Source organism: Macrosteles quadrilineatus, unplaced genomic scaffold, assembly GCF_028750875.1.
Source record: "Macrosteles quadrilineatus isolate MER2022 unplaced genomic scaffold, UCM_ALF_1.0 Scaffold_9__3_contigs__length_116548681, whole genome shotgun sequence".
Classification (NCBI taxonomy): domain Eukaryota; kingdom Metazoa; phylum Arthropoda; class Insecta; order Hemiptera; family Cicadellidae; genus Macrosteles; species Macrosteles quadrilineatus.
The window spans coordinates 82,683,293-82,702,727 of NW_026542602.1; the positions used below are offsets into that span (position 1 = coordinate 82,683,293).

General features: G+C 34.0%; 2 protein-coding genes across 2 annotated transcripts in view; one reads left to right on the forward strand and one right to left on the reverse strand.

The window, feature by feature from the left end:
• Positions 1-472: 472 nt before the first annotated feature.
• On the reverse strand, positions 473-14,513 carry LOC129004170 (uncharacterized protein DDB_G0286299-like). The gene is made up of 7 exons (XM_054432624.1): positions 14,243-14,513; positions 10,696-11,101; positions 9,320-9,397; positions 7,442-7,625; positions 4,895-5,097; positions 4,243-4,272; positions 473-3,733 (listed from the first exon to the last, which is right to left on the reverse strand). Exons 1-7 carry the CDS (start codon positions 14,429-14,431, stop codon positions 3,669-3,671), a joined length of 1,155 nt encoding a protein of 384 aa, XP_054288599.1. The 5' UTR covers positions 14,432-14,513; the 3' UTR covers positions 473-3,668.
• The window catches only part of LOC129004169 (trichohyalin), a 36,760-nt gene continuing 29,329 nt past the window's right edge, over positions 12,005-19,435 (forward strand). Inside the window, exon 1 of the mRNA XM_054432622.1 lies at positions 12,005-12,109. The gene's annotated coding sequence lies outside the window, so the exon portion shown is untranslated. The remainder of the gene's footprint in view (positions 12,110-19,435) is intronic.

Here is a 19,435-nt window from a genome sequence, read left to right on the forward strand (position 1 = left end):
CACCCTGCTGCTGGATATTGTTAGTAATTATTATAACCATAACCCAAACAGTTTGAATAGTTTTAGTTTTAATGGTTAAACGGATGTTTATGGTTTGGTTTGTATGTTATGGCACCTTGTAACCAGCCTTACAAGCTTATACATACATTTGAAGGTACATAATGGCTAATTGTAATCACTAACTATCAAGACCTTACTTAATGTCATACATTTTTTACATGTCAACTTCGTTAACCACTGGAAAATGGTCCAGAAGAAATTATAACAGATAGAGTTCACATTTCATCAACTTGATCATCTGTCAGTGGACCAGTTTAACGTGGTTTACTCTAATTAAACTGTTAACATTGTTCTTACACCTTTTGTAGGCTAATCAATATTATACAAAAATGTTAATTTATCAAAAACCTACAAAATAAAATAAAAAAATTATCATGTGTAAGGATTAAAACCAACAAAACAAAACACAAAGTTACAAATAAATCTTTATTTTGCCCTTTGACCATTGCAACCAAACACTAGTGCTAAAAATAAATAAATAAAATAAAAAAAAGTAACTAAGCTAAAGAACTAAAACAGAAAAAACCGTTCGGTTCATATTTCTGTGTGTTAATAACTTTTGATATGCCAACATTCTTCAGTTGCTTAGTGTTAAAACTAAATTTAAAATGAGGAACTTAACTTAATAATCCATTTACAGATAACTTAAAAGTAAATAAAATAATTATGTTTAAACTGTACATACCACGAGGTTAACTCAAAGGGGAATGTCTAGGCAAGCATATACATGCGATGATAAGTCTTTATTGGTAAAATGGCACCAGTAAAGTTATAAGGGTAGAAAGCATTTTGCACTACAATGGGTAAAATGGTTTGCACTACAACATTATATCCAGCCCAAAGTATGCACTGCATGTTTGATTTTAGTTTTGGGATACCTAAAGCTGTTGTAAATAATATAACCACGGATTAAATAAATAGTTTTTATTGTATACTTCACAATTGACACAACACTAAATAATTATCTTGTAGCATAGACAAGAGTGATTTATATACAATACATACAAGCTATTCCACCTTACGGCAGGATCCAGTTTATTGCAATATAAAGATCTCTAATTAGGGGTATTACAAGCACTAAGTATAAAATAAACAAACCCACTATTTCATTGTAATGTTAGAAAAATGTTTAAAACCCAAGAATGTTACCAAAATAATGTCACTAATTACACTGCTATCAAAAATGTAAACCCAAGATATTGTTCAAATAACACTTAAACCTGCCATTTGTCTACGATTTTATACAAATGAATGATTGTAGCGTAAATGATTATGTTTCATTCAGTAAAACAGATTTGTGTTTTAAGTAGATAGAAATATTTAGCGTTGGCCTCATGAAATTTAACTTATTATATCTACACTAAACTTGCATGTTTTCAATCCGGAAAAAGTTTTGCTACTTAACTTCTTTATAAATTTTTATAAAGCCGAAACCAAATATTTTTAATGGCTCTCTGCATCAGTTCAATTAATAACCAATTAAAAACATTTTGTTTCATTTACTGTAGTTGGACAAAATATAATAAAAAATTTAGAAAAACAAAGACCCTATTGTATTGCAACAATGGAATTTGTTAAGAAAATGTTAATCGATGTATTTTTTTATTAGTTGTATTGCTTCTGTTTACTATTCTAGAAAAGTTTTACTTTTCCTGGCAATCAAACACATTATATAAAAACAGACATTAGTGATACGATGACAGGATATGACATAAAAATATGTAGTCTATAATGTTGGTCTGTACTTAAGCATATGTTACAGCTATCACAATTTGTATTATACAGTGATGTCTATTGTATCCAGTCTTTAACATTTTACTCTAAATTAAAGCAAATCGGACGATATAAGAATGTTACAATAATTTCCAGATAAAGTCCAGATAACTGAAAATGTAAAAAATAAAAGTTTCAATGGATGTATATAAATTCAAAATTATGTTTTTTTTATTTAACACGGAATTAGTGAACTGGAAAGGAATTGATTTGTCAGTTTATAAAAACCATCCATACTGTAATTTTACAAACGATATATACTTTCAAAGGCATACATTTAGTCTACATGTTTTTTATGGAGACGCAAGTTGTTTAAATCTATAATTTAAATTACATCACAAAATATTGTTATTTAAGAAAAGATAAGTTACCCTTATAAACTTTAACAACACTGATCTAATTTTATTCATGCACAATAACTGTAGGTTATAACCTTAACGGTTTGATTTCACATTTTAAAAATTAATTCTGAAAAAAACCTACGTAATAACAGTATAAAAGAGTAAGCAGAATATACAAAGCGTAGAAAGTTTACTCTTCAGACATTCAATAGAGAATAAAAATAATAACTCGCACTATTTTAAATGTATACGAATCACACTTGACTTTTATCAGAACACTTTCAGTTTTAAAATATGATTACACCATAAACTGAGCAAAACTAATGATAACCTACAACTACAAATAATTCAATTAAACTGAATATGACTGAGTCGATATGACTTTTGGAATACATATAAACGTTTCTAATCTAATATGGAAAACTACACTTTTCAAAATGAATATTACACTAAATTAACAACAGTCCAAATCAAAACGTTTGTAATTAATTATTTGATAAAGATCTCAATAAAATAACAAATACACAGCAATATAAAATATTAAAATGATCCTAAAACAATGATAAAACATAGATACGAATAATCAATAGCACAACCCGTGTAGACCTCCACACAAAAATGCAAACAACAGTGAAATAAAATTCAACAAAATAATATAAAACAACAGATAACATCACAAAAATAACCACAAGTTGTGTTTACAGGAAGACTCGATAACCACACCGTAATCAAAAACGTAACAAACACAGTCGCCTACTCTACCTAAACGAAACCTCGATGAAAGTCGATATTCAGTAATCTGTATACACGATTTAGAATTTGTAAAAATATTTATCACATGTAGACGATATAATGTCTTTTACGCATAAAAATAAGTCGGGTTCGGATGAATGCTTGGCACAAAGCCGACGTGCGGTCTACCCTCAACACACTATCACTTAACATTCAATCAGTCTTAGTATATGAAATCATCTAGCAACAAAGAGAGAAATGATTGTTTATCTAATAGAGGAAAGGCATTTGGTCGCTAATCTCATAGAGATTATTTGGTTTGTTGTACAAAATCAAGATTAACCTCCTTTGCCCGTTTTGTCAAAAAGCATTTAAAACTTTCTGATTTAAGTAATAACAATACTAAAATTATACGCTAATAATTTTATGATTTTAATAATTTAAGTAAGGTGGAGGTATAAGAAGACTTGATAACAGCTTTTTTAAGACAGACTTGTATAGAAACAAACTGACACAAAAGGTAGAAAGATTACATGAGTGGCCTGGGGCAGACCGCAACCGTGGGCAAAGGTCGGATATAGCACCAGACCAGAGGAGTGCCCGGTCCATGCTTGGCGTGGCTCATCTCTCAGCTATTTACACATACAAAAATCACATTCCCCGTAGAAAAATAACTATTCTCCTAGGTGTGAGCGCCGGCCGCTATCACCGGCTGACTGCACCGGCGCCGTTCTGCCTCACTCCACCATCTGCACTCCAGCCTCATTCCGCTTTACGCACTTTCTTTTTTGCAGATTTTTTCTGGTTTTTCGGTTCTATCCAGGAATCTACAACACAATTGACCAGTTAAAAGATATAATAATAAAGCCAAAATCTATCAGAGCAGGTATGAAAAGTAACTACCCGCTCTAAAAACGGTTTAGAAAATGTATAAAGAATTAAAAGTAGGTTTGGGGAAATCACAGAGTGAGATGCCTTGGTTCAACCACTGGATGCTAGAAGCCAGTATTGCCGTTCAACGACGGTTGGTACAACTGCAGCGGCCTCCATAGCTGCACATCCCCACCCACATTTCCACATGTCAACAAAGTGACATTACGGACTCTCTTGTCGGCAAAGGGATTTCTGTAGATACAAATTTAAATTTACGAGAGTTGCAACACAACTACTGACAATTAAATAACTTGTTGAAAAAGAGCTCTTTGATATTTTTCCATTTAATTTAAAAAGACGGTTATGTGGCCTGATAACAATGTAATTTGTTGACCAACTGATGCCGTTATCATGAGCCAATGATAAAAATCTTTTCCAAAATAAACAAAAAGAACATACATACCTCCTAGTTCATCAAAAGCAGGCTGGGGCTCTGAAAAAGAACAAAAAAACTTGAAATTTCACATCTATCAATACAAAAATATAAACCATATTTCAGTCAGAAACGTGTTTTAGGATGTACTTAGCAAAAATCACACAACTGAAAGTGAATGAATGTGAAATGTTTGAAGTGTGCCTGTATTGGGTATGGTATGTTAAATTCATGAACATTTTTGCACATTCAATTATCTTTCCAGCAGTATAGCCTTACATAAATGTGGTCACTGCCTAGGAGGATTAAACATTAAGGAGAGGACACGCGAATAGGGATATACATGTTGCGGTGAAGCCAACTTTAGCAGAACACTAGAGGGGCACGCGGATCCAAAGATTTGCAAAAAGCCGCAGCTATATAATTAAAATAATCTTTATTTGTAAGAAGAATAAAATACATACATAAATAGTGTCAAAATACAGGTATGAAAAAAGTATAATCAAAGGTTTCTTAGAATTATCAATGCAAAAATTAACATTACTTCCTACAACTCATCGAAAGATCAGTCTGTGTACTTTCACACAAAAATTTGAAATTCTGAGATGGATGAATGAAACTAATGACAAATAACTAAATCTATTGTCATGCTTTCAAAAGGAGAATATATTTTAGTGGTTACCTTCAGCAGGTTTGGCAGGTTTGGGAGGTTCCGGAACAGCCGGCTCCTCAATAGGTTTCTTCACCTCAGCCACAGTAACTGCTGTAGGCTGAGTCTCAGCCTCTTTGGCTGCTGGCTTCTTCTTCTTCTTCTTGGCAGCTTTACCTTCCCCTTCAGACTCTACGCTTGCAGCAGTCTCCACAGCTGGAGTTTCCTCTACTGGCCTAGAGAAACAAAAGATTATAAGCGTTTAACATTCCTGTAGACAAGTAAATGCAACTAAACTTGTATTACAAAGTATTGCATACATATTATATATAGCCTATTTAATATTTTATATAACATATGTAACAACACATGTTGACCTTGTCTATTATGTTTATATTACCAAATGACAATAAAGATTAATTATTATTATTATATGATACCCCCGCCGCAACAAATCTGCAGACTAAGCGAATTTCCATTTGACTGATTGGATTTACAATCAAATGTCTACTTAAAATTATCACATTTATTCCCTATTTCCCTGGTTTGCAAACTCGTTCGAATAAATGTAGGTTCACTTGTTTGTACCAAATTTCATCAAAATCGGATCATTTTTGCTTGAGTTATCGTGCTAACGGACACACACACATATATATATATATATATATATATATACAATTGTTTAAATAAAGGGCTACTATTATAAATAATGAAGAAAGCATATTAACTCAGTACCCTGAAATTATTTTTATTTTTAAAACTCTACATGTTTTGACCTTTAGGCCATTTACAATTAACATTTAAGTGAGGTTAAATGTTACTCTTGTAAATGGCCTAAAGGTCGAAACATGTAGAGTTTTAAAAATAAAAATAATTTCAGGGTACTGAGTTAATATGCTTTCTTCATTATATATATATATATAATAGATGAATTTGAACGGATGGTGTTTTTGGCTTCTAGGGACCTCAAAACGAAAAAGTACATCGGTCTTGTGTCCAGGTCTTACCATGAGTACTACAGTAATAACTTATTCTCTATATCTGAAATTCGCTAAAAGGAAAGCCAAATGGCAAGTGGCTAGATATTTTTTTAAAGGGATAGGGTTCAGTTAGCAAGAACATATTCATCCAGGGATGGATACAAAATTCATAGTCAAAAAAACATGTATAACACTGATATAGGGTATCTTTATATGAACTCCTTATAGAGTAGATTGAATAGAAAATATTTGAAAGTAAGATAGGCGAACCCTATCTCTTTTCAAAGAAATTCCTAAGGTATTATAACAGATGTACTATATTTCACTGAACATTATTGTAATGTGCTTGTTTAAAATTATGAATAGCAGGACTTCTCTTTTTTGAAAAGGTAAATAAAACAAAGCAGCTTACATTCTGGTGAATACATAAACAATAATAATTTTTACAAAAAAATGGCCATAAAATCTTTAGTTCAAAGACTCGCTTGTCTGCAAATTTTGCAGCTAAGAGCAGTTTTAGAAAACTAGAAATATACCTGTGTACAGATACTCGATTTGTTGTATAGGCAATACAATTAGTCGATAGTTTCACTTAACATAACTTTCGAATTTGGAATAATTATAAATATAAAATAAGGGAGCTATTTGGTAAAATATACTGAGTGTATATAATATCAGTGCAGAAGTCCATATTACATTTTATTTAAAGTTGCCTCCAGACATTTTACATAAGGTTGCGTATAAACCTACTTATGGGCAAACTGGAAACATATTCCATCCAAAGTATTTAGTGTCTACATATGGTACATATGTAATAACACTCTTTGGATAACTAATTCATCATTCAATGGTGCTAATGGTGTTAGTATACAAAGTTCAAATGAACTTGGTGAACTATGACTGAGTCAGATTACACCACCAGCTGGGTAAACACAGATGCATTGCCAGATATCACAAAACTGATCTGCTGACACTACCAACACACACTACTAAGGTGACAACAATATTTGCATACCGTATTAAAAAAAATCTTAAATTTAGACACAAACCTGGTCAAAATACTCTAATGCACACAAGTATCTTCAGATAATTATATTTTACGTATTGTTCCACAATTTTTTTAAAGAAATTTCAAAAGTGCTTAGGGAATTTTCTACTAATTAATTGCCGGTACAAGTTTACACAATAAATTAAAAATATTTCCACAGTCTATTTAGACAGATTTTAAACTTGAAATGAATATCACTGAATTACTTTTATAATGGGTTTAGTTCAAATACAACTAGCTTTAATATTGTAATAAACGTAACGTAGCTAGCTTTCACTAATTTCCAGGCAATGGCAGAATGCATTACATAGGGATTTTGGTATTAGTCTGACTGTGCCATCGCCTATCTGTGACAATAATACTGCGGTAAAATAATATTGTGAACGATTTGCAATGGTCTTGTGGTGATCGTCACTGCCTCCCACAATCGAGACAAAAATTTGGTTGATCACCCACAATCAGGGAAACATTATCATTGGTTTTTCGATCATGGAAATGTTTATCTTTATCCTCCACAATCACGGCAAAATATTGAACCTCTCAAACACTCACTTGGGTTTGTCTTTCTTCTGTTCTTTCTCCTTCTTTGCAGGCTTCTCCTTGTTCTCCTTGGTAGACTCCACAGGAGGTGCAGTGACAGGGGCTGGGGCTGGGGCCGGAATCTCTTTCTCTACTACAACCTCAGGCTCTGGCTTGGCCTTCTTCTTCTTTCCTGGGCTGGTGGCTTCAGTCTTTGCTGTAACAAAGGAAAGTTAATCCCATTTCAATCGATGTATTGACAAAATACTCTATGCTATCTATAAATAAGAGACTCACTGCCTGCCTTTTGGAAACACTTTTTTCTTAAATTTTTTTTAAGATCTGATTTTGGGCTTCTAGTAAAACTTAGACATTTATTTTACTACCTACATCATAAAAATGTATACTAACCAGATAATCTAGTGAAGATTGCTATTTGGTAATTCGGTAGGCCTACACTTATTTCACACCAAATATTGAGACGACTAGGAAAGTCTCTTTATCTTTATAATTAAAAATTAAAATGTAAATTATGATAAAGCCATAGGTCTATAATTAATTACACCAAATTGTTTTGTAAAAAACATGAATTGAGTTAAAAGATTAAATTTGTTGAGAACCTACATCTTTTTACATTTCATTTGTGCACTGAAGCTCCATGACACACTAACTTAATACTTTACTTTTCAAAATTTCTCTTCGACCTTCCTCTCATAAGAGACCTACTGTACATTAGGGCAAATTTCATAATGAAATTGTATGACTCCAAAAACCTTGAATATGTAGTGTTTAAAATCCAATAAACTTTACAAACCATTGTGGTAGCATACGTAGCAGTGTAAAATTGTAGGGATATAGAATAGTCCTAGTACAAATTAGTATGGAAAAAATTATTTTATTACAAAATAATGAAATTAAAATACTTTTAGTAATTTATATTAAGGTCAACATTTTAACTTTTATAAAAATTACAACTAGGCCTAAACAAGTTTGTAATGATGAAATATTAATCTCAGTGTTGTGAATATTATTATAGTTTAGACAAAAATAAAACTAAAATAAGACTCGTGTAAAATAAAAAACTTTTAACTTAGTTGATAATAAACTTATATGTTAACACAATATTAGTGTTTTGGATAACATAACAGTTTATAGATTAAATAAAAAAAATAAAAGTAGATTTGTTTCAGAGTGATTAGAGATTCATTTGTGTAAATCCTTAATTGTGGAATGAAAATGGCTTTTGTAGATTTTTTTAAATATATTCAGAGAATTGTAATTTCATTTAAGTTATAAAAAATAAGAGTTTTAAAGGTTATACCGATACACAAAGCCTATCATTCTTTAATGTTATTTTAATCTACTTATTAGCAAACAGTCAGTTAGCCTGCTCCAAATACAGTAAACCTTCAATAGTTTGATATGTTTAGGTACTAATTGTAATCAGATCATATAAACTGGTCCTCTTGCCAATATTGTTGCATAACTTATTCAAAAAATATTAAATTTTTAAATGTTGAAACTACTGTAATATTTGTATTAAAGTTTCACAAGTATTTACACTGTCAATAAAATGACAGGTTTGAACTAAAGAAACTCAGGTCACAACGAACAAGTAGTAGGGGCTACACATATACCTAATTTCAAGTAGATGTATTCTGTGCGATAAAATGTTGGCAGAACTGGCAATCTATAAATAGTCCTCACCTTATGCTGCCCTGCATTATGCAGAACACAGTATGCTGCACCACTTATATCTAGTACTAAACATAAACTTGTTCTAAACATAACCATGGACCAATGACTAAAAAGAAATAGAAATCTTAGTTTAACACAACAAGTGGAGGAATCTATCAGATTTGGACATATATTTCACCTATGGTGGTTAAACCTAAAGAAGTCTGTGTTTACCTGCAGTCTTAGCTGCGGCTTTTTCATCATCAGTGGTTGGAGTCTTGGGGGCTTTCTTGGAAACTGTGACCCACTCTCCTACACAAATCAGGTGAGTAAAATACTTAAGTTTTACAGGAATTGAAAAAATCTTGGATTTTGTTAGTATAAACAAAAACAAATTACATAACTAAATATTTTTTGTGAACAAAGGGCAAAAAAAAAAAATTATCTGATGGGCTTAGGATGGCCGTAGCTCTCATCCCCGACACTTGGGGTGGTAACAAGAGAACCACTCAAGAAGCGCCCCCACCTCCGAGCAGTCAGTAGTACTTCAGTCACAAAACGTCTCTACACGATTCCCCAGAAAAAAATATCTGGCAAAAGCCTACCTATATTAAAAATCACAAGACTATTCAAACACTGGTAAGGGTAGAGCAACGTGATAACGCTCTATTTCATTACCAGTTACGTTTAAAATTATTATTTAAAGTTATTTAGTATTTTGTCAATCACGCATGTTCAAGGCAGGATTCTGCGTGCACGAGTATGTGTAGATTCTGTCTTAAACGAGGCTTTGGTGGTTACCAATAAACATTGATTTTATTTCATGACATTAACGCCACATGCTGGGTTAATTGAATAGGCTACTAATTCCAAATTCAAACAGAAATTAGTTACAAACGACTCTAGTGATTGTACGAGTTATTATTAGGATGCGTTTTACTTTAACCAAGTAGCCTACAATGAACAATTTTTGTTGTAGGCCTATAATGCTCGTAAAATTATTTGGTTTTATTCTTAAATTCACACGGTATTATTTATTCAAAATTCTATCTTAACACATATTTCGAGTGGTTGTGATGATTATTCGTTAAAGGTAATCTAATAGGCCTATATATATATTTTTTTTGTCCTAGGATGCTGGGAATGAGCCTGGGATTGTTTTTCACATTACTTCAGGCTAGACCTAGGGGTTGCGGCATTATCACTTAGATAAAATCCATTGGTGATTTGGCGGGATTTGAACCCGGGACCTTTTGGACCAAGTCCCGCGCTCTAACCACTAGGCCAGCTCGCTCCTCTGGTAATCTAATAGGCCTATAGTTATTATTGTTGTAATAATATTCCGAGCCAATAATATCGAAACGATAATAAATTTACGAATCCTGGACTGAAATAGTAGGATTGTAAGCTAGGCTATCCGTATAAGATTAAGGTACCGTACATGACTAACAAACTATTACGCATTTTACAGAAACCACAATATATCACAGTCAGTTTTGTCCCACACCGAATTTTCCGTCACAAATTTATCTTTTTGAGAAAATAATAATAATACTATAGGCTATAGAAAGTATCAGGATAATATCTAAGTGAAGAAAATTAAAGCCTACCGCTTTCATAATCTTCCGGTTTTTCCTCATGCTTCTTAGATTTATCCTTGTTTTTCTTATTTTGCACCTCTACATTTTCTTTTCCCTTGCTCTTGTTTTGCTTGTTAGATTGCTGATCTTTCTGTTGCTTGTTTCCAGCATCTTTAGCCTTTCCTTGCTTCTGGCTTTCCTCAACAATTTTGTTTGTTTCCTTGATGTTCTTGGTTTCTTTCAGTGCTGCCTTGACAGGGGTAACTTCAGGCTTTCCCTGCTTCTTTTCTTGTTTGCTTACTGTCTTCGGAGCATCTTTTGCTGGTGACTTATCAGCTTGTTTTGCTTTGACCGGGGCTACCTTTGTGCTCGCAGGCTCAGTAGTCTTTTGCTTAGTTTCTGAGACAACTGTTGCTTGCCCATTTGATTGGGATTTCTGAAACAAACAACATTATTATTGAATTAGATTATATTAGTGGTTTGTTATAAAGTAAAATCAATACTGTTCAGTAACTTCTCTTGGGAAAAACATTCCTCTGAGAATTTGTGAAACCGAAAGTCTCAGTAGATGTGCCTCTTATGGCCAGTTTGGTTACACATGGGTTATGATAGGATTATATATTACAACATGAAGAGTTTCAGCTATTTCTGAATCACTGAGCAATATAAGTTACCACAATATATAAAATTGCAAACCAGATTTTTGCTCAGAGCTCATAAAGCATTCTTCCATCTGCTTGGAACCTGTGTCATATGTGTCAGATTGTAGGCTAAGTGGGCAAGAGGGTTAAGTTCTGAAGGGAACATGCGAAATATTAATAGATGAAACATTGCTTCGGTAACAGGGCTTAGGTTAACAATCTACAACCAAAGATAAAACTTTACTATTGCTTTTAATAAGCTTAAATGGGGATCTCGCCCTGATGACTTTTTAACATCTCTTTGATTTAAGCATTAATAGTGTTTCAAACTTATCCACCAAGGTTTTCTTGTACGTGTGTTGGCTGTTGTTAACTTAGGGCCAATGAAATGTTTGCTACGATTTGCCGCAAAGTGTGCTTGATAAGACTGAAATAAGATTCCCAAAGAAAGTATAGTAGAGGCCCAACCAACTATGCCCCGGGTTTTGTATTTAATTGGTGGGTGCTGCTGTTTTAATAACAGCTTTTCTATTATTGTTGTAAAAATTGTATAGCTTGATATACCGTATTCATATTCTAGACATACAATCGATACCCTACTAATACAGAACAAAAATAATGTCTAATTTATGTTAGAGTCTATATCATATCAAACAATTTTTAAATGATTAAATATTATTGCAGGTTCTCTGCATGGAATCTACCCTTGGGCATTAATAATGGCCTGGACTTAATAATTTTGAAGTCAAGTACTTAAATAGGCCTACAGAAGAGGTTCAATCATCAGAAAACCTAAACTAGCCGTAAGTGTCGGATAAGAAAAAAGGTTGTAAAACCTATAAAATTAAAAATCTATTGTTAGAACTATGAATGTTTCTAAGTTGTCAGACCAATTTTTGTCCTTAAAGATTGTCTTCTACAGCCTAAGGAAAGACTTTTTTCTGTTTTGAGGTGATCATCATCTGTGCAGATAACATGGTGCCTAATTAGGCCTAATCAGGAACAGCACTAAGTTACTGTATCTGTAAAATCTTAAGAACCAAGCAATAACACAGGTCTCTGTTAGTACGGTGACTAAGTCATAGGGATAGCATATAAGTATGAAAAGTAAGAAGGGTTGAAGACAAATTGAGAGGTATTTGCCATGCTAACACAATCAAAAGGTAGGCTAGGCCTACAGTTGAGTTCAGGTGCACAAACTGTACAGCGTAGATCAGGCTGTCATACCACACAGATTTAAATGTATAGGTAAACTTGATTGTCTGCTGGGAGAGGGCCGGGTAGACTTCCGTATCTGTTGGCACAAAACCGAATGAAAATATTGATTGTTTCATTCGATACGGTACAGTAGAGTCCCGCAAACTCGGCGTAATGTGGACTGGAAGGGTGCCGAGTTTGTGAAATGCCGGGTTATCGGGAACTAGGGTTAAAAATAAGAACAATACAATTTTTATTCCTTTTAGCTGCCTTATTAATTTATATTTATATTACAAGTCAGTATGAAGTCATTAGATATAGTACAACAAATCCTTGATACGAGTTGCGAATGATTTAACTTGAGCCCAAGTTTAACTCGGACTCAAAAAATCACTAATTTTCTGAGCCAGGTGATGGCCGAGTTATCCAGACTGCCGGGTTATCGAGTGCCGAGTTAGCGGGACTCTACCGTATATCGTTTGGTTAGTTAGGTTAGGTTAACCTTACCTAACTAACCAAATGATATATCGATCGATATTTTCATTCGGTTGTTTGTGATACGGTTCTAAAGTCTACCCACTCGGCCAGATAGCAGTGGTTCTACTGTTCTACTACGGTACTTATTAGTTAGGGGTACTTAATGTGTAAAAAATAGCTAATGAGTCAAATCCAATCCTCTTGCTTAACGAAAAGTTGACACTTGTTCAATCCAGTCATTTGGTCAATTATCGTATGCCTAACTTATATGATGTTCTCATGTGTGCACACAGACCCTAAAATTAAAATGATTTAACAACTCAAACAGAAAATAAGTTCAGGCGAGAATCTGATTTCAATAAGGGAAGGGTAAAAAAGGCAATTTTGGTTAACTTTGGCTCTAGATGCTTTTGTTTCTCTTATTTATGGTTTTGATAATCTAACTTACTTATTAGTATTATTTATCATTAGGCCTATCAATTAGGCCTAAGTTAAGTTAAGATAGGGACGACACCTAACTTATGTGTGTAGGCTACATTTTAACCCAAATTAACTTATGAGTGAAGGGTGGGTTAAGAATGGCATGTGATAAGTTACCCTGTGTAGCTTTGTTACTAACTAAGATCAGCTGTTTCATTAGTCGGGACCACAGCCATCAAAAAGCTACAAACTTTTCTCAAGATCGAACTGGGGACCTTTTGATTACAAGGCGAGCACTAGCCTTTTTAACCACTGAGTTACATCCAACACATCAAATTATTTAGGCTAGGCGACTAACTTGCCTACCGTACCGGTACTGTAAATACTTTAAGATCGATAGAATTACCTAAGGCTGAATAATCGATGGCTCAATTTTTATTCAAGATTTAAAAACAGATTGAACAGTTAAGATTGACTGATAAGTAGTCCTATGAAACAAAGAAGAATTACTGTACTTAGGCCTATATTGAAAAAAACCATTTGCATTGTTTTTATTTTATTTGAAATCGTCTTGGGATCTACTGAAATGGGGTTAGCTTGTATCCAAAAATAGGAGAGACACAAGATGTTGCCTGGGTTACATTTTGGCAAGTAAGTTAGGAACCTAGGCTTCATACTATCTTGGGCTCCTCGGCCATGCCTAAAGTTGACAAAACAAATACTGAGCGCAGAACCAGTAAGTGGCCTCCATTAAGGCAATTTGATGAGAAGATAGTGGTTTATATTCGCCTTATAGACCAATCTGTAGATTTAGATTGAATTTAGCATTATTGCTTTCTCACCTTGTCCTTCACTTTTCGTTTCTTGCCAGCTGGTTTCCGGTCATCAGCTACAGTTGCAAGTTTATCAAATGGAAAGTCTTCCACTGACTTGAAACCAAACACAAACACTAATACTGCACAAATTATTACTAAACCCACTACAAGTCCTGGAAACACAAGTTGAGTATTAACAACTTCTGATATTTCCATTATGGTACTTCTAACACAATCAACATTAATACAGAACACAGTTCATCTACCACCAGATGATCTCGCCATCCCGTTCTAAACAGATGACGACGACGACGCTATGACGTCAACTTGATCAGCAACGTTGCACGCTGCAGCCAACAACAATCGCTAACAGTTTGCCACCTTGTCGAAATTATGCTTTTGGTATAAGAACAATCTTTCTTAGAACGTACTATATAAAGTTTAGATTGTATTTACTAAATTATTAATAAAAGTGGTTTATAAATAAATGTACAGTGACTTTTTTCCAAGCTAATGAATAATAATTTAAATTTTGTTAAAGCCTAAGAATTTACTGTATAAAACCTGTTAACGTGGCCACGTGGTTTGCTGGCACCAGGGGATGGGTTTGAAAAAAAACTCTGTCTAATGGACAAACACATTATTATTATTATTAACAATATCAATTAAGATGGGGACGTCACCTAGGTGTGTTATTTAACCAATTTCATGGCTGATATGAAGGTTGAGTGTAGTATGAAGTGAGATGATCTGTGTAGTATTGACTAAAAACAGCTGTTTCATTAGTCATTAGGGTCATTTATTAAAAATTCCAATGATAAAGCACAGCTGGGTTCAGTTTCAAACCATCAAGAAGCCACACACTTTTCTCAGGATAGAACCGGCGACCTTGATTACTAGGCGAGTACCTGTTAGTAACGTTGTCACGTGGGTTGCTGGCACCCGGGGACGGGTTTGACCAAAAGAAAGTCTAACGGGCAAAGACAATTATGCATTCGCAACCGCAAAGGATCGAAGCGATATCGCAAGTGCTTGAGGATGGTGTGTTGTTTGTGGTTGTGTGAAGACCAACGATATAAACAACTCATGGATCACTGAAGCTTACAATTTAATACACTGTAAAACGTACTTAACTAACTTAAAAACATCTTCGTGTTCCCTAATGAGCTTACCTTTAGTTACATAATCAGTCAGTTGAGTATAATTAACTCAAATTGACTTTTTTTCTGAAAGGAGCACAGCAATACAGTCTTGACATTTGATCTTAGGTACAAGTTTCCTTACAATAAATTTAAGCCACTGTAATATAAGACATTGTGTCCTTATGATATGATTGTTCTTTGCTGTCAAATAAAAGAGACATGGGGATACCAAAACTGCCACGACGTTTTATGATCCATAACCCATACCGAAACCGCCACAGCAATTATGGATTAAGGGTGTTTTTGAGTGGGGTAGAAATACTGAAACTGCCACAGCGGATTCCCCAGGTAGACGGGGAGAAACGGGAAACTTATAATTCCCATTTCTGTCTTAACCTTTTACGTTAACATCCTAACATCTCCTTCACAATAATACGTTGATTGGAAAAAGTAAGTGTTTGATTTACTCTTTCGTATTTATATTTTAGGATTTATTTTATGTTTATTTATAAGGTTTTAGCGAATTTCCCTATAGGGAAGTAGCTATTACCGTAGGTGGCACGGTAAGACCTAGACCCGGGAGCGATTTACTTTTTCATTTTGATGTCCCCAGAGGCCAAAAACACCATTCGTTCAAATTTTTATATATGTATATATATATATATATATATATATAGACTTATATATATATATATATATATATATATACGTCCGTGAACACGATAACTTGAGTAATTTTTGTCCGATTTTGATGAAATTTGGTTTAAAGGTGTAAAGCGGGATAAACTTGAATGAGTTCGCGAACCAGCACGATCGGACCATGGGAACGGGGCTTTATGGGGGGTTTTATGGGGTAAAAATTGGTTTTTCTCACTTTTGACCCTCAAAACACAAAATTTCCCGATTTCTCTTTAGACCTTTTTAAAGAGCTTAAAAAAACAAATAATTTAGTATATAAAAGTATTTTTGTTCGATTATAAGTAACGGAGAAAATTAAAAAAATTGTAAATTTAAAATTCCCATGTTATTCTTATGGAGAATATTGTCAAATGTTGTAGTTTGCTTGTTTATGGATATATTTTGATCAAACTTGGCAAATTTATTTATTTTGTACTAAGCTATCAATATTTTACTCAAAAACACACTTTATTAGTTTCCTTGTAGCAGCAAACCTAGGTACTCGTTAAACCTAATGTTATTAAAATATATTTAACTGAAAATCAATTCAGACAAATGGAAATTCGCTTAGTCGGCAGGTTTGCTGCGGCGGGGGTATTTGATTTTGCAACTGTTGGAGAATTTACTTTTTAAGTATTTATTCCATCTCCTGTGAATGATATAAAGCCTGGACGCATTTATTTCAATGTGCATGTTTTACAATGTACAATTTTAGTTTAACCCACAAAATAAAAACAAAAACACATTTAAGTTAAGTTAAACACGCTGCGAAGAGTTAAAGGAATCGCTTACTCAGACACCTTTGTTTATACCCTATTAGATTAGGTAATTACACGTTAAACGAAATGCCACTGCCTTTCCTGTACACATACTAACGTACAATAGGCACAATTAAAGATACATACATTTTCATAACAGTTAAAAAAACCACACACTCTTTACATCAAACAAGTGTTGAAATGGATGACAGCTAGCATCCACGTGAAGTACGCCGCAGCTATCTTGCCAGCAGAGAGTGGGGGAAGCTAGACCTTAAACAGCGCCCGGGCCCGCTACGCCACTGAGAGCGCAATCCAGTAGTTCTTTACATCTTTGGTGAAGACAACGTGTTCCATTTGAAATACTTTAGTAACGCAACATTGTCTGACATTGCATTGTTATTTTTGAATAATCATTAAGACTGAGGACTATTAAAATGACTAAACTACTGGAGACTCCCTAAGTTCGTGCCTGCCTACAGATCGTGTTAAGATCATAAGAAACTCATCATCAAAACGCTAGGTAACGCATTGCGAGCTTCGAAATCTCCTACCTGTTCATACTGTGGTGAGAGTTGGATGCTCATGTCAAAGGCCCCACTAGAAAAACAGGCTATGCTGCAGGATCCATGACACGTCACACTAGTGGGTAGATTTGTTGATAGATTCACTGCAATATACCATGTTTTAGGTAAATAAGTAATTTAGTAAATATCCACCACTGTGACGTAGTGTTGCGCTGTACTATGGATGGCCTGTTTTTTTTCTAGTGGGGCCTTTCTCAGTCGGTAGCGCGGCGAACTTCGGATCCATGGCAGCGATGTGGGTTTGGATCCTGCTAACTACCACCACCACCGAAAACAAGCATAGGAATAATGACTTTTTTTATCTTTAATAAGGAATTATTGATTCTTTTTTTTTCTAAGCTGATATTAAGCTACCAGTCGACTCTTTTCTTTTGTATTCCAGGTTTCGTGTAAGCCAGTAGTGAACGTATGTTAAAGAATAAAATAATTTTCGACGATTTTCATATTCTGACATATTATTAAAATAGTTTGTTTGCAAACCTCAGATTTATGATTCGGTTTTTTGATGTTTTCTATATTTTGGGTGATCCCAAATTTCTAAAAGAATATAATGTTTCGCCAGTCATCACCATTATTTTTTATTGATTTAGATTTAATTTACTGTATGTTGTAAGGAATACACTGTTTTACGCGATTTTGTACTACGTCCTGTGTAAATTCAAGCTACCGAATTCACAAACTAAATACTTGGAAAAAATAAATTATGTAAACAAATTTGTATATTGTACAACCTGTAAACATCAAGCTGATCGCAAGTCTTGGAAGGTGATCGCGGGAACAAAGCGAATGTTTGGTCTCAGGTTAAAAACGTCCAAGGAGCCTTAATTCCCAGTACTTATTCTAAACCTCATAACTATTGAGTTCGAAGATCATGTTACTTGAAAACGCGATGCAAACCAACTGAGATTTGTGTAAAAGTTAAAACAATATCAAACAAAATAGGCCTACCGGTAGCCAGATTGACCGGTGGATGCTAAAACAACATTACTGGTCAAGAATGTATTTTCTAGAATGGATACGATTTAAATTATTTTGTATTTGATGGACATTTGAAAATGGAACTAATGGAATTTCAAATGATTATACACTAGATATCGGAATCTGCATATTCTATACCCTGCACGGTTTTAACAGATATTTTGGCTATCGTGTGTAGTAACGACTATTTTCTTACTGCAGTTGCTTGAACTTCAAATTCATGCTTGAATGGGTATTGATGAAATTGATTTAGATCAGATATCTATAAGCCCCTTTAGACCTCCAGCTTCGTGCTTAGTTTACGTCTCCATTATGTTACAAGACTTAATTTAAGCTTTCATTTTTCTCCTGCTTTTAACCCATTTAACTAACACTAAATGAGAAAATGTGCTTTTGGCGAGGATGGAAAGTACTGTATTTCCATCCTTGTATTTCGTCCCTGTATTCCCATCCTCCCTGTATAAGCCCGCGACTTTAATAGTACTCAAAAGTTTGATGTCACAAGTAGACCTAAACTATAGTTGTTAAAAATTTACATAGTCAATATCCCACAAAAAAATTAATAAAAATGGCAAAAAGGGAAATATGATGGATGCTAAGAAAGAGTAATTTTAATGGACAATGCTCTGCACAAATGATTTTATTGGTCTGCATAGTTTACCCCGATTCTATTCATCGTATTACAAATTAATTAATTTATTGGCCAATCAGGTCATAATCAGGATAGCAATCAAATTAGAAAGTGTCAAAAGTACAGTAATGGCCATCACATAAAGTTACACGACTAATCACTGCATTCTATTATTAACAACTCAATCGACCAGTTGTGTCTGGAGATTGACAGTCAACTTTGCAAGTTAGAGTTCGTTAATTGACAAAGTAAGATTCAACAGTTGAGATAACGTCAGCGGCAACAACCTGGATCAATTTTCAATGAACCCTGACGTCTACTTCCGGATGGATCGAACGTCTTTGGTTAGATAGTGAAATATAAATAGTTAAGCAGCTCCATTGATGGTTGCGCAGCAGTGGTCAAATGTTTACCAGGATCGACCGCAGGTTGCCATGGTAGCGCTT

Coding starts and splice junctions, on each gene's coding strand:
- LOC129004170 (XM_054432624.1), bottom strand. CDS start 14,431: ATGGAAATATCAGAAGTTGTTAATACTCAACTTGTGTTTCCAGGACTT. Junction 9,398..10,695: donor ACCGGAAGATTATGAAAGCG/GTAGGCTTTAAT, acceptor TGATTTGTGTAG/GAGAGTGGGTCACAGTTTCC. Junction 4,273..4,894: donor ACCTGCCAAACCTGCTGAAG/GTAACCACTAAA, acceptor GTTCTTTTTCAG/AGCCCCAGCCTGCTTTTGAT.